The sequence below is a fragment of the Leguminivora glycinivorella genome, chromosome 14 (genome assembly GCF_023078275.1).
Source record: "Leguminivora glycinivorella isolate SPB_JAAS2020 chromosome 14, LegGlyc_1.1, whole genome shotgun sequence".
Classification (NCBI taxonomy): domain Eukaryota; kingdom Metazoa; phylum Arthropoda; class Insecta; order Lepidoptera; family Tortricidae; genus Leguminivora; species Leguminivora glycinivorella.
The window spans coordinates 15,399,274-15,415,831 of NC_062984.1; the positions used below are offsets into that span (position 1 = coordinate 15,399,274).

The following is a 16,558-nucleotide window of genomic DNA, read 5'->3' on the forward strand; positions in this document are numbered from 1 at the left end:
GAAGTTAATGTTGGCGTGATCGGGTGGTCTAGTTGTCAGGACGTAAGCCGCGGAAGTTAATAAGATGCGAGTTTACTTTTTCGCTAGTGAATGTATAAAGTGGCGTGTATATAATGACAATGACAAGTACCTACTTGTATACGTAAGACAGACAAATGCATTCTTAACTCAGTAATACCATTCCACGAAATCCCAAATTGATTGACCGTGCAAAATTCAAAACCGTCATGCCACGTTAGTGCGTTTTCACATTATCCGATCCGATATCGGATGTAGGACCGACATCCCATACATTTGAGCCGCCATCTTTGATTGTTGCCTTTGAAATCCTTCCGACAACCGATATCGGATCGGATAATGTGAAAACGCACTTAGCCGTTCTCATACACTCATATTCATATTGCTTTACTTACATAAAATTTCATGCTCATAAGTCCCGGAGCATTGGCGCAATACTTAAATAAATATTGGGTTAAACCGAATCGGGCCCAATCCTAATTTGATTTGTTCAATTTGTCATTCGTAGTCGGCGGTATTTCTATGCTAATGTGCCGTGTTTGGGCGTAATGGAATGCATGGCGATGCACGGTCGCTCATTCGGTTCTTGTAGGTGTAAGTGGGGGACAATAGCGTTGTGAATATTTTTGGTTAAAACTTATTATGAATTCGAAGAAGGTTTTGGCCGAATTTTAACCGCTTAGCTGGATCTAAAAAGTCCTGGGTTTCCCATGGATGCATGACATCACGTTCTACTAAGTACCTATTGTATCAACGGGAGTTCTCGGGTTGAAAGTTTCTCATTATTTAGTCTATCCCGGAGCCCTGCGGGTCGAGTTAAAGTGACCGCTATCCCTAGTAGTAGAAACTTAGAAAGCGGTAATTTGATATGTAGATAAATGAAAAAGTCCCTGACACCCACACGTACATACAATGGACATAAACAACATTTTTATTTTTGAAACCTTATCCACCCAACGGCGTCCAGTGGCGTCCAACGGGTTTCAAAAATAGTAATGACCTTTGACAACCATTTTTATATTACGGAAAACGTTAAATAAACAAACTCATCGTCTTAAGTGTCCACTGGACCAAGTGGTTCGTCAAAATAAATAAGTAGGTACATCCTAAAACGGTATTGAAAATAGAATAAAATAAGTAGTGTAGTTGAAAAGCAATTCAACATTGTGCGTAGACCAAAGTTCTTGGATAATAATTATTATAATAATTATTTGCCTTTTTTTTTATCAATTTATTTTTAAGGATTATTTGCCTTTTGCAAGAGACAATAAGGAGGCACACTGATATTTTATCCCGCCAGATATGCTCCGTATTATACGGCCTATGGTCACAGAGTAGGGTTTCCAACCATTTGGCCCTTCTTTAATTAACAACAGAGTAGAAAATGAGCATTTCCTGGACTAAGTGTGAAGATGAACCTTCGATTGTATCAGTCCGTATGTTAATACGCACCTAATAGCATTGTTTTCTTGCTACCGTATGTAGTCCGAGACGCGATTGCGATGCGTGATTGTATAACTTGACGCCGTAAGTTCCGTAACTTCAAAATGATAATAACCATCAACATAATTATGTATAATAGTTATGTTTACTTATGTCTGCACTTTCGTTGAGATTATTTGTAAAAGTAGCTATTTACCTGTTACGTTTTAGGAAAAATGGTATCATCGTTTTGAAACTGCTGTAGTATTTAATCGCGTAATATTTATATCACCAGATCATCATGGTGATGCCGATGACGAAATCCAATAGTGGTCGTATGGGTGCACCCATCCGACCACTGGATTTCGTGATGTGTGTAGGCAAGTGTCAACCCTAGCTTGTGAATAAATCAAGATCAATCGCGGGTTGTTCGCGACACACACCCAGGGGCCCGTTTCTCGAAAGGTACAAGCCTTGTATTAAAAGTGTGTTTCCTTGACAACCCATACGATTGACAGTTCGCGCACTTGTAATACAAGGCTTGTACCTTTCGAGAAACGGGCCCCAGGCCGCCCAGCATGGCGAGCATGACCCTTGTTAGTCTGCCTGTGACCACGACAGTAAACGTCTGGACTGGCGTCAGGAGAAGTAAGTGTTCTCAATTACCTAAGTCTCGCGTAAGTATGTTTATAAAAACTACGAGATGAGTGTCAGTTTAAATCAATATAAGTGGTATTATATTTTGCACTGCTTTCGCTCTGTGTTTAGACCAAGCCATCAATATGGACAATATTGTTTGGTGAAATGGCGACTCTGACTTTCATGGTTCTACTACACCTACACTTTGCCATAAAACCAAATTGACAGTTATATAATCTTATTAGCCGCTCTTGTGATTTTGGTGATGACTGGTGGGAAGACAAGTTAGTTTAAAAACGAATTACAGCTGTGTGCGTAGCTATGTATTTCTTGTTTGAGTTAACGACAGTTTATCAAATTTCCCTATCGTTTGAAAATGACATTCGGATGACAGTTGCATGACAATATAAATCTAGGGTGAACAGCTAGGCATCTTCTGAACGAGCTCACCCCATCGTAGGCCACGTCTTTAAATTGCCTTTGGCTAGTCTGTGGACAAGAGTAAGCCCATTTAAAATAAGAAAAATAAAATTAAATCAATAATTTATTGATCCGTAAAAACAACAGTCGAGTTACAAAATGAACGTCGTGCAACAAATACTGCCTCAGTAATGCAGTCAAAATATCTACTGAATGACATCTTAGGGGCGATACAGAAAAATTGCAACCGGACTATCAGTAAAGTTGCAGTTCGTCATGTATTTAACTATTGACACTGTTGTTGTTGTGGAATTACACTTTTCCAAAGTATTACGTAATCACAGGTCGGTCGCATCGAAAGCCTCGACCGGGCCTAGTCCCTGACCGTTACTGCAGATAAGCATAGAAAGAGATCATTCTTAATTATAAAAATTGTATGACGTCAAATAACCTTAATTGCACGTTTTTCCCTGCACAAATAATTGCTGACAACGTCGCACGTCATAAAGTTTTTTTTTAACATATTTGTGAAATGCCTAACGATAATATTAACGGAAACTTAATTGGAAATTTATCAATGACTCGTCAGTTCGCATGATGACTAGACTGAATTAGTGTTAAAATCGCAGAACAGTGCGCCGTTCAATCACTTTCCAAAGGGAAAGCGCACGCATTTGTGTGTAGTGCATAATCAGTGCGGTCAATGGCATAGCAAGTTTTTTAATAACGAATTTGACCTTTGTAGATCACTTAAAAATTTCATATGTAGCCGCTGCGCACGTCTGCTTAAAACTATAAATATGATGCACGAATTTTTTTTATGATATATATAGGCAGGCAGCAAACGAGCAGACGAGCCGCCAGATGGGAAGCAGTCATCGCGAACGTCGCCCCGTTGCCGACCTTTGAGAACCCTAAATAGTACCTGCTTCTCGAACCCCATGTCATAAAGTTTTAATTTAGCAAGCGATCGCGCAAGTAATCTATCTATTTAAAAAAAAAATCTTCAAACATTATTTTTTGTTTCGATGACACTTTATAGTATTTTGTCAAAGATTAAAATTCTTGAGGCTTTTTTTACTCGAGTGACTTAGATTCGAGTTCAGAATTTCGTAACTAATTTGAAAATTTAATTAAATAACGAGTATAAACATAAAATATCTTCAGTCCCGATCACGCACAACCATCTCGTTCTGGCCTACGCTCAGTGAGAGTGAGAAAATAACACGGAACTCAATGTATGTGTACTATCAGCTGCAAAAATGCATGGAGAAATTATGAAATGACAGTATGTATAGGTACCAGTATTACCATGCAATCTCGCGCGTTCAATTTCATCAGTTACTTTCCAAAAGGAAAGCTCACGCACTGGTGCCAGGTAATTAGCAGCTTCGATCGGCTCCGATTGTAATTCTATTGTGTTCATTGTGAGCACATTATGCCGACCCACGGAACTCACAAATTTCAATATATTTCGATGGATTGCATTTGTGTTAATTATACCGGTATTATAATCGGGGAAAATTAAGATTTATATGCATACCTAGATATTGTAATTAGTTATTTTATAGTATTATGTTAATTGAACTAGGTGTTGCAATTATTAATCATGGAAGAGCTCGACGGATTTGTTATGATACTATCATCAATGTTAATGGTATTGCTGCATTAAATAGCTAGTTTTAACGTTGTGTATTTATATTTATTAATTATTTTGTATTCAGTTTTAAAAAGAAACATACTGTCACTTGAAATAGCAGTGATTTTTAGAAAATTAAATCCATACCTATTGTTAATATTAAAAATACCTTACAACTAAATTAGCGCGATAACTACTTAAGGGCATTTTCAGAATTTGGGACCCCCCAATTAGCGTAAGTTGTTAACAAAAAATAACTTGCTGTCAGTTTTGTGGGTCCCAAATTCTGGAAATGCCCTTAAATAGGATTTCTTATTATTGTTCGCGAGTTACACGCTGTTTGAAGAAAATTATAAATTCCTGTATTTATTTAGGCAGACACAAGTAGGTATAGTATAGGCATACCGAGTATAAATATCGTAGGTGACATTAGAAAAGGATCATGAAATCGGGATTATATTGAACAGACACACAGATTACTTGAGAGAGATAATTCATCCACGCTGGGGCAGTATTTATTGTTACGCTCAATTTATTAGATTGGTAATTGTTGCATGTGGGCCTGTGCCAAAACGAGGGGCCGTGCAGACCACACGGGCACTTCCTTGTTACGAGCACGAAACCCGCTGTCGTCAATAGGAGTCGTTCAACTGCAAATTATTTATAGTAGTAACGTAGCAACCAATTTAGGAATCAAAGTCGTGTATTCCCACTTTGTCATTACCATAAGGACGAGATTTGCTTGTACGGTGTACGGTCACGGACTTTAATTGTTAATCCACTTCTAGCCCATTTTATACTGGACACGTCGTAGCTTAACTATGAAATAACCAAATTATTTTGGCCTCCAAATGGCTCAACAGTTAAAGTACGTGAGTATACTGTATATCTTTATACGAGAAACCGATCAAAAAGTCAAAAAGTCCTAATGGCAAGCGGGGAAATGTTTGCTGGAAAATTACACATTTTGTTAGTAAAATAAAAACATGTCGATAACCGATAATGTCACATTTACAAACACGCAATGCTATAATTATAAGAGGGCACGATACGACTCGATTGCTATTTCATTCTACATATTTACCTTCTGTTTTGCGCTTTGCCATTTTAATGCATTTCATGACGTCACGAGAAATGTTATGTAAGAAATATGACTGAACCAGGAATCGAATTCGGGTTTTTAGCTTATGCGGTTAACGTTTTTACCACTAGACTGACTAGACCATCCGATCCGACTGCCAGCATGAATTGAATACACATCGGCAGAACGCATAAAACGGAAGTGCGAGCGAGCGGTGTTTACATGTGCATTCAATGCACCCATAAAAAGACACCCTTATCTTATCTTATCTTAAATCTGCGGGGGCCCTTACGGATACACTTCGACCCATCGGGATCTTTTGTGCAATTACCCCCTACGATCCTAAGATCCTTCAGCTATTCAGGAGCTTCTCGACCATCTCCACGTATCGGATGATGAGGCTCATGGGTAGCTCTCTGAAGTCCTTCGGTGCCAGGTAGCCTGCTCCAAAGTTCTTCATTCTTTGTCTGGCGAGGGCGTGACATTCACACATTAAATGTCTGACGGTCTCTTCCTCTTCGCCACACATGCGACAATCAGTGTTGTCGGCGTGTCCCATCTTGGCCAAAATTCCTTTGACCCCGTAATGGCCTGTGAACACCCCCGTTATAATTTGGAGTTGTCTTTTGCCTAGCTTCCCTAGCTTTTTGCTCCATCCAGAGTCTACCCTCTGCATAAAGAATAAAAAGACACCCACATCACACAGTAGGTAACACACAGGTCTCGACTGGAAACAAAGCGCATCTTACTTTGGATAGCACCCACTATGTAATTCTGGCGGGTATTAAGCACGGTCGTATGCCTATAGCGCCACTGCGTCCTCTTCATACTACTTTCTGTACGATAGGCTACGAGTATATCACATTAGTGTGCTAGGTCCGCTGTCAATACTCGTGGAAGATAAACTAACTATTTTGGCTCAGTGATCCAAAGGGAATCGTGGCCTCCGAAATGAGAGATCGCCACCTGTCCCGATCCTGCGCAGACTCTTGCCAGTCACTGACTTGAAGCTGACGCAGATCCGCCGCCACACTGTCCTCCCAGCAATACCTGGGTCGACCAGCCACCGCCGGACGGCCACCAGAACTCGTTGAAAATAAGAATATAAAATTTGGTGACTAAGGGTCGGTTGCACCAAACCGTCTCTGTCACCGTCAAAACGTTCGCTAAATTTTACTGTACGAGAAGTTCTATAGACCTCTGCCGCGTGATGATGATGTGTCTCTTAACTGTGTTTGATGCAACCGGCCCTTATTCTCTGTAAGTATATGACTCACGCACGTGTGTCGTTGAGGGGCGCGTCGGCAGGAGGCTGCTGCGCAGCGGCCGCCGTCGCCATCGCCAGCAGCACCAGCGCCAGCGCCGGTCTCATCGCACCGACCTGTCCATTGTGACACTGCAACAAAACACATGAAACGAGTTAGGACTCTTATGTTTTTACATGCAGAAACGTCTGAGTGTTACAGAATTTACATAGCCACATAATTTAGTTTTAAACTTACAGAAAAATGGGAAAATGCACACATCCATCCACAGTGACATTGTTCCTAGTCTATCACCCACATTAAATAGCCGACTTCTATGACACTCAATCCCATAGCCAACTTCTATGTCACCCTCGGGAACAAAGGGGATGTTGAATTTCTTAACCCTTCACACACATTATTAAATCTAATAACATACTTGGTCCCTCCTTGTAATTTATTTAAATTAAGATTGTGATTTGTTAAACCATGAAATTCACACTACATTTAAATACCTAATATAGTATTGCAGTATCAACTATCAAGATCAAGATATATACTCTAGACTAGATGCAAGTTGAAAGAAAATGCCATAGACGAACAATTAAACACGCGCATACCCGTGATAGTGTTATTAAATTATTACACGGCACAAGTCACACATAAAATGCCAATGATCTTGTACCTATACGATATTCACACGGCGACGCGTTTACGAGGCCGTAAAAGTGGCACATGCATAGCAAATGAATTTCGCATTTTGACACATGTGGGAATCTACAAGATATGAGAGTTTGTACGGGTGCTTATTCTATTGTTTGGAATGTATAAAAGGTGCGTTATACTTCTGTTTTACTTAATCATATTGTTTGAAGAGGTTGAAGGCCGGTACGTAGTGTAGCGATGAAGTAGTTTATGATGACTGTGAGTAGGTATTTAATTATTCGTTTCAAACGGAATAAGTATTAATGTCAATTTCAAATAATTGAGTAACTATTTTTGTTCAATAAATAATCGAATAAAATAAAAAATATTCAATAATTTCAAATTGATTTACGAGTATGAAAGTTTAACTAAAACACACTAAAGCTTTGATTTTAACAAAGCTGTGATTTCCAATCTTGCACATAATTATATTGGGACATGGTTCGATACTTAGGGCCAGTTGCATCAACCACATTTGGCAGACACATCATCGTCACGCATCAGATGTCTATGGAACTTCCCATACAATAAAAAGGTTTGATGCAACCGGCCCTTAAAGGCAAAGCGTCAACGTTCTCCATTTTAAGATTTGTGGTTTTGGTAACAGCCATATTTGCTTACACACAAAAATTTACCTAATGTTGATGATGATACATCATCAATTCATCGTGGTTAACCCACATCTACTAGTTCTATTCTACTCAAAACCTAGTAACTTATATCATAAATATCATAAACAAGGTTTGCCGACACAATTAAGGTCAATTCACAAGAGCTGGCACGAATGGAACGAATGTTTGAATGAAAATATGCATGTGTGTGACAGATTAACCAATAAAATGGTGGCTCTTGACAGTTACGACTGTATACCAATACAGGTGTCACTCACACAATCAAAGTTTCGTTCATTTCATTCGTGCCAGCTTTCGTGAATCGACCCGGAGGTCGACATTAAAAGTAATATATCTACTTAATTACCTACAAATAACTCCGGAAAAGACAAATGTAGTGTAAATAATTTTTAAGAAAAAAAAAACCGCCCTCCTTTGGGGTTCTGGCATCGATCTTAAATCGATGGGTTCTGGTGATAAATACTTTCAAATGTTGGATTATGTTATCAATTCGTCTGTATATTTTTTAATGTTTGTTATTCGATATCTCCGTCATTTCTGAACCAATTTTGAAATTTGGATGATTCTGAAGTACTTACAGATGAGAATGATTATCAGAACGGAACTCTAACCAGGGGCGGCTCACTCTTCATCAGCAGTTCCACTGCACCAAATGTCACTGTCCTGGACGTAAGTGCATGCTGTTCTTATAAAAATACCAAAGTCACTATAAGTGTGCCGTTCAGATTTGAGGAGTTCCGTTCTGACCATCATTAGCAGTTCCACTGCACCAAATGTCACTGTTCTGGACGTAAGTGCATGCTGTTCTTATAAAAATACCAAAGTCACTATAAGTGTGCCGTTCAGATTTGAGGAGTTCCACTGCACCAAATGTCACTGTTTTGTACATAAATGCATGCTGTTCTTTTAAAAACACAAAAATCCCTATATGTATGCCTTTCAGATTTGAGGAGTTCCCTCGATTTCTCCAGGATCCCACCACCAGAACTGGGTTCTGAGAAAAATGGGACCAATCTGTATGCATATACATTCAATCAAAAAAAAATTTTCAAAATTGGTCCAGTAACGACGGCGATATCGAGGAACAAACATTAAAAAAAAAAACAGACGAATTAAGAACCCCTTCCTTTGAGATTTGGAAGGCGGTTAAAAATGCACCTCGGAACCATAAAGAACAATTATGCTTTGTTACGATGGCGATGGAGATGAGAATTAACAATTTAACACATATGTATATAGTACCTCTAAAGGATAAGGTCAGCAATTCCCGTCAACTTTGTACAAAAATTAAGGGAAAAGTTAAATTTGTTTTTATTAATTCCTATTTTGTTACCAAGATTTTGTTGATTAATTGAGATTTTATTAAGTTTTATTTCGTCATTAAGGTTCTTGATGGAAGGAAACGATGACTTGGTTATGAAGATGGTTTATTATATGAACGGAGAACGGAAGACACTGATACAATTTAGGATGTTAATAGTAGTAGGATCGAAACAAGAATGAATTCCCAACGCACCAGAACATTCATCTGACTTTTTATTCAAACATTTAAATTATGTTCTAAGTGCGTTTATGTGGTTAGCTAACATTTTCTTTGGTTTACAAAGCATGCTGATTTTTCCAACACTGGCCCTTAAACCAAAAACAGTCTTGTTTCAACACACAAACAAATTCATAACTAAAGAAGTGACCTACACTTCACAGTAACAATAAATCAATTAACAAAAACATATGCACTGAACTTTCGCTACAATGCATCAACCAAGTTCAGTTATTCACATTATGAATTGTAATTATATTGATATGCAATCATTTAAATATCATGTAATCACTATCATGTATAACCAAACTAACAAGTAACTGAAATAACCATGATGGTAATTACATTAAGAACACATTCTTAACTATCAAATAAATACAGAGTTTTAACGCATTTACTTACATGAAAGTAACATGAGCTGTCTCACAAACTTATAGTGTTTAACTTTACACAACGCCTTTGTCAGTATATCTGCCAACATATCATTAGTATTAAGATGGAAGGAAACGATGACTTGGTTATGAAGATGGTTTATTATATGAACGGAGAACGGAAGACACTGATACAATTTAGGATGTTAATAGTAGTAGGATCGAAACAAGAATGAATTCCCAACGCACCAGAACATTCATCTGACTTTTTATTCAAACATTTAAATTATGTTCTAAGTGCGTTTATGTGGTTAGCTAACATTTTCTTTGGTTTACAAAGCATGCTGATTTTTCCAACAGTTCTCTAGTATCTATATTTTCTTAATTATAACAATTATCCTGTATATATCTTACGAAAGTCGAATTATATTACTAAATGTTGGTAACAAAATAGGATCAATTAAAATTTGCTGACGTGGCATTGTACAAAGTTGATGGGAATTGCTGAGGTATTCTGTGATATGGGGATATAGGTCAAATTAGAGGTTATTTTAAATGTTTCCATGGAAGTCAATAACAATGTGAATGTCTAGTGTCAAAGTGAATGCCTCATGGCATTAAGTTCGCCGTTTGTACATTAAGTTTGTCTTTTGTGCAATAAAGTTTAAATAAATAAATGCACCTAATGCACCTTGACTATAAATTTAACTTTAGCAGAAGTCCTCTACATCCATCATTTTTGGTTCGGTTTTTCAGACAAACATTACCACTCAGTAGGATATCATTGCTATCAATAAGGAATTAAGGATCTTTAATCTTTGTTACCGTATTAACAAAGCACAAGGTACCTTTTATCGGAGGTCGTCATAATAATCTGCTTTGTATTTTTATCGAGGCGATAAGTTGCATTCGTCCTCATACGACATTTGCTGCGGTTAGTCATTCTAATAACGTAATGCAGATTGCACTACTTATGCAATATTCCTTACAAAATAACTTAGTGATTTATGATTATGATGTGACTTGAAAGGCATAGCGTTTGATGTAATCGTATTTTTTTTATAAAACTCTTCATAATTAAATATACACACGCCTGTGTCCCCAAAAGGGGTAGGAAGAGCAAACGAAACTGATCAATTCAGTTCCGTTCTTAGCAGGGGTTGAAAGAAAACGATATTGTGATATTGCAGCGACAGGTTGCTAGACCCATATCTCACAGTCGATTTCTACGACACCCATGCCATGGGAAAGGGAGTGGTATAAAACCAGGTTTACCTAAAATATAAACGATCACGAAAGCACCAATTGCAGAAAAATAAATGTACTAGTTAATACATTAGATACACTTAGGAATTATTTTAATGAATCGGTATAACAAGCATAATATTATGTCTACATATGTCTAATAAAATTCAAGGCATCTTAATGTTCCGATTTATCTTCTGACATTTCAAATAATAACAATGGAATTTGCTCTTAGACGGGAGTCGACAAAGTATTTAAACACAATAGGCACACGTCTTTAGTCTTAACCTTGTAACGATAATCTATACAAGAGTAACTGAATCATAATCGACAGCTGTATCACCTTTTGAATTGGTTTTTTCCATGTGTAAGTATTTTTTTTAAATAAAAGCGAATCAAGAATTGTTAAGGTTAAGGCAATCTTAAGGCAATAAAGTCCTTAGTACTTGTTTATCTTACTTCAAAATATTCAGGAAGTTGTTTATCATATTAAAATATAGGCAGCATTAAATACGGCATGCGGGCGAAAATAAAATAAAACTATTTCTACACATAATAGGGTATAAAGGGACTTTTGTCAACACTCATAAAGGCCTAGTATAAAGTGTCGCACGCCGAACCAGGAACAAGCAATATGGAAACGGGGCTACTGCAAACACGGTCGCTCGCGCCATGCGAGGAGTAGGCCCGGTGAAAGTTGCCCACAACGCGTTTGTGACGTACTATTCACGCAACTCATGGGCACGGGCAATTTACGCTACCATTGAAATCAGACCCCCCACGTCCCTTCCGCGTCTTTCATACCCGGGTTATTAATGGTGCGGCATATGGAGTTTGAAGGGTCAGGAGAGAGTGGTCGTTTCAGACGTAAATCGGCGGTCAAGGGCCTCTGCTCACCGGATCTGCCGGGAAACATGCGGGCTTCTCGACACTCAAAACATCCGGGACCAATATAAGTTTCATCTTGGATCAAATATTTTTTGTCAAAAGTTACACGACATTGTGAAATTTGCATCTCTAACTGCAAGTTTCTGTGACCATGATTAAGGCATTGAGGATTCCAAAATAAGATTCTTTGTCGATGACAATGCTAATCCTCATAGTATAGGCGATATGTCACGTATTAACATTAAATTTAGTCGAATGTTGCTTCAATGATGAGGAAGGGAATCGATGACTGGTAACATAGTACTAATTACTAAAGTATCATAATTCAACCTGTTTACTTAACGGTATGTTTTCGAGACCGTTTGTTGGTGACTCAACGCTTACGATATTTATTTTTCCCCTCACTAGCTCGGAAACACGTGTTTTGTCCTTTAATACCAGCGGGTAAAAACGCATTTTATCCACTAGTGGGTAAAGTAATTTGACCTTGAATAAAGTCAAATTAACTGCTTTAAAATTGATAAACGTAGGTGAATCTAGTAATAAAGATGATTTACCACCTGTGGAACTACTGAAAGCAGTGATTAAATGCATTTTTGCGTTGTAGTTTCCTCGATATAGTGAGGGGAAAAGTTTTGTGTTACACTCGGGTGCAAATGTATTTTACTTCTCGTGTGTTAAAAAACTCGCAATGTCAGGATTCTATTTTCGAACCACTCGCTTCGCTCGTGGTTCAACTATAGAATCCTTTCACTTGCTCGTTTTTCAATTCCACACTCGGCGTTAAAATACAACTTTGCCCCCTTGTATAACAAATAACTATTAAGGGGCTCGCTAACAGATCTGACCTGCCTGACCAGTGGCCACCTATATTGTAATTAGAATTTCTAAATATTTGACCTCTTTTCAATAATATTCGATGTTATTATCTTACTGTACTTATGTCCTATGTCATCCACAAAAATATAAAGTTTGACGAATAGACCGCAATAAGAGTAGCTGTCAAACATAGACAGAAGATTTTGTAAGTATATTTTCACCACACCAACTGGTAAAGGCTTTCTTTGCTATTCGAAAACAGATAGCAAAATTGCATTTTATCCACAAGGGGGCAAAGTAATTTCATACAAATTTTAACTCGATGTCTTAATCTGGCTGTTAGATTTTACCTATAAATGATGATTTTGAATCATAAATATTTAATAAATTGATGGATTTCATTCATTTTGATGTTTTATAGTCAGTATTTTGTTCGTGTTGGTGTGGTGAAAAAATTTGTGTTTCACTCGGTGGCAAAGTTTGTTTAACCTTCGTGCCTTGATACCCTCGCAACAGTCGCAACGCTCAAGATTCCAAGTGGTTCAATATTGGAATCTTTCGCTTGCTCCGGTATCAATATTGGCACGTGCGGTTAAACAACTACTTTGCCCCTTGTAAAACAAATAACTATTAAACTTCTAAAAGTCTCCTTAAATCGTATCAAGTCGTATCAAAACCTTCTGAAGAAATGAGAAATAGGTACTTACTCACGAAGTTTGTTTTCTAACCCACAAATATGCGCTAATTATTATATTTTATTTCTGTTACCGCGTGGCCCATATGTAGGTATACCGTATAACGGAATATTCTGGTGAGTGTTAATTATTCCAGGAATAGAATGCCCACGCGTTGTTGCCAACTTTTAAATTTAGTTTTAAAACTACTGATGTGAAATTGTTAAAAAAATGTTCATACACGTGATAAAGTAAATGCTGTAGTACTAAGAGTTATTTTACTTCTGGGGCTTGTTTATTGCAAATATTGTAATAGGCACTAAGTACCACAATGAAAGTTTGGCTTTTTTAAAGGCAAAATTTTTATATTGATGATTTGATGAAATACAATGTGTAGAAAACGGATAGCCATTAGCAACATATATTACATAAATGAGCCAGAGCCCGCGTCATCCATCTTGCCCAACTCTTCATTAACAATCCTAAAGTATTCTTCTTCAACAGCCACTTCCGCCTCTTCATCCTCTAGAGGTTCGTCTGGTTTCGGTTCCGGTGGTGCCTGGTCATGTTGTTCCTGCATTCTTAGTTTCAAATTGATTTCCCTTTGACGAGCTTCCAAATTATGTTCACGTCTAGTCTCTCTCTCATACAATAAACTCATAAGATGTTTGTCGTCCTTACCCGGTACGACCATGTTTTCGGGTACTGTAGTCAAATAAGTAGAACCGTTTGTGTCCCCGGCTGCTATGAGGTGGCCACCCTCATGTGGAGATACCTTTGTAAGTCCATATTTAGACAATTTTAATGATGCAACGGGCTCTTTATATTTACGAAGAAAGTCCCAATAATACATGTAACCTCCTTGGCAAACGGACATATAACTGGAATATCTGAATGGAGCCCATGCAACGTCGAAAACTTGGTAGCGATAAGGTTTGGTTATTATTATGGGAGCTGAACGAACTTCCTCACTCCAAACTTGGACAGAGTAGTCCCCGCATGTGACAAACATTCTCGCCGTGCAAGGACTACGTTGTACAGTGCGAACTGCACCTAAATGAGCTTTATAAAGCGCTGCCATAACCTCTCCGTGTGATCTACCCATGCGATTCACGGTTATGACTAGACCGGAGTCGGTTCCACACAGAAATTTCGTAGGGAACCCAGCGTTAAAATCTAAAGAACTGACGGCTTCCGCTTTCGTTGATTGGGGTTCCTCTCCCGGTGCCAAATTCAGTGTCATAACCAGCTTGTCTAATGGTTTTGACAGATCTCGCAAATCCCACCAATAGCAGCATCCATCTGGTGAACCAGTAAAAAATTCAGTGTTTGTTCTTGAAGTCGTGTAACGCATGGCTGAAATCGGGGCAAAGTGAGAATTGAAAACGGAGCTGCTAGAAACTGATACTTTGCCGCTGCGAATGTCAAAGACATTCACAGTTCCATTGTTAAGTCCCCCTACTAAAACAGGCGGATCGACGGGTGAGCACAGTAATTGACAACAGGGCACATCTGGTATTATTTCGTGCTCTGGAGAACTTTGGTTTGAAACATTCCATATATAGCAAACAGTTTCAATATCTGGTTTCGTATCTGAGGGCCATTCTTTGTAAGCGTAGGCAACAGCCAACTTGGATTCTTGCTCGTGAGTCCAGCAGATGCAAGAGACTGGACGGTTCCAGGAGTCTCTGAAAACATTTTGCTCTCTTATATGATACGTTTCCACAGGCTCTCGTTCCTGCATATTAGAAAAGTATGATTCGTATAAATTAACAGCATTGTTCTGGTTAATGCAGTGCACCATCTGTTGAGATAGGGTTTGTACTGCATGGATGTAGTTTTCTTCGTGTGTAACGCGACGGCAATGACGCAGTACTAGTTCCTCGTGATCTGGAGGTACCTCACGTGGCCAGCCACCTTCTGTATGATTCATTCCTTCATCGTTAAAAAATATTTGTTTAGTGTTCGCATCATGCTGGGATTGAGGAAGTGTCGCCTGAACAGATGCATGGACAGGATTGCGAAGGCAGTATAACTTTTGCTGGTCTTTGTCCGGATTTATCGAGTCCAGTAAGTGTCCTGGAACTGACGTAAACAGTGGTTGCCGTCCAAAGTCCCTTCTTTTTTTCGTGTATTCATAACTAGACTTGAAGTAACGGAAAGGCATTTAAAAATCCTGAAGGTAAGAATTCAACTATAATCTGAACATTTAACACTTATAGTCGGTCTTAAGTCAAACGACTTGATTAATAATAAAATCAGCACGGTCATGAAATAGTTTGCTTACACTGAATGCAGTGACGTCAGGTCGCGTCATACTTGCCATATGTGTCCTTGGTTCAATAGTGGCAATGACAATAACTTCAACAACAGGTACATTTAAACATCGTAATTAGTGCGTGCAATTTTAAATATTTGCATATTAAAGTGATTCCAGTTCTCCAGTAATTGCGTAAATTAATCAGGTTCCTATCCTAATTGCCTATGCGAAGGTAACTAGGTCGGCGGTAACATTTAAAAGATTGCGTACCAGAAAAATAACAAAAGGAGATTGGTACGTTTCTATCCATCCGTGTATCTGTCACATTGCTAATTACATATGATGTAGTACGTTATATGTACTTCGAGAAGTTTTTAAGTTATCGATTTGCCTCTGCCTCGCTTTCTTTAAAATGCCTAAGTATCTACTGCACGCCGAAAATTCTTACCACACTTAGGGCCACTTGCACCAACGAAAATGGAGGGTTAACCCGGGGGTTAACCCACCATTTTATATGGAATTTGACAGTTAACAGTCCACTAACCCCGAGTTAAGTTCTTGGTGCAAGTGGGCCTTAAATGTTCTTTAGAATCACATGGTTGGCCTTCCTGCTGCAATACCCGTAATACATATACATTATATTGCAGCGAAGACTATAATTAATGACGTGTGTTTATAATCGTTGTGGTATTGTGGAACAGGAAACTTTGCAACAATACTCCTATATAATGGGTTACGTTGGCATTATGTTGTTTCGCACTGCGTTTAATATGCATCGAGAACACATACATATGCGGGTACTGGACTGACACTCGCTGTAGGTTAATAGGTTCTAGTCTATGCATCTACAGATCTTATTAGTATTTACCTATTAAAAATCCGAAAGTAATTCTGTGTGTATTCGTTTCTGTTGAACCAATTTTTTCTTTTCGTACGTAGTATTCGTTCGTAAAAATAGTTT

The 16,558-nt window shown here is 38.3% G+C and overlaps 2 protein-coding genes across 2 annotated transcripts in view; both read right to left on the bottom strand.

Moving 5' to 3' along the window:
* LOC125233440 overlaps positions 1–16,558 on the bottom strand; it is a 43,521-nt gene that overhangs the window by 24,564 nt on the left and 2,399 nt on the right. Inside the window, exon 2 of the mRNA XM_048139465.1 lies at positions 6,501–6,615. Coding sequence (XP_047995422.1) covers positions 6,501–6,615 — 115 coding nt within the window. The remainder of the gene's footprint in view (positions 1–6,500; positions 6,616–16,558) is intronic.
* Positions 13,643–15,556, bottom strand: LOC125233433 (dynein intermediate chain 3, ciliary-like). The gene has a single exon (XM_048139450.1). The coding sequence runs from the start codon at positions 15,502–15,504 to the stop codon at positions 13,762–13,764; it is 1,743 nt and encodes a 580-aa protein (XP_047995407.1). The 5' UTR covers positions 15,505–15,556; the 3' UTR covers positions 13,643–13,761.

Bases quoted from the DNA above. Each gene is read 5' to 3' on its own strand.
- LOC125233433 (XM_048139450.1), bottom strand. From the start codon at position 15,504: ATGCCTTTCCGTTACTTCAAGTCTAGTTATGAATACACGAAAAAAAGA.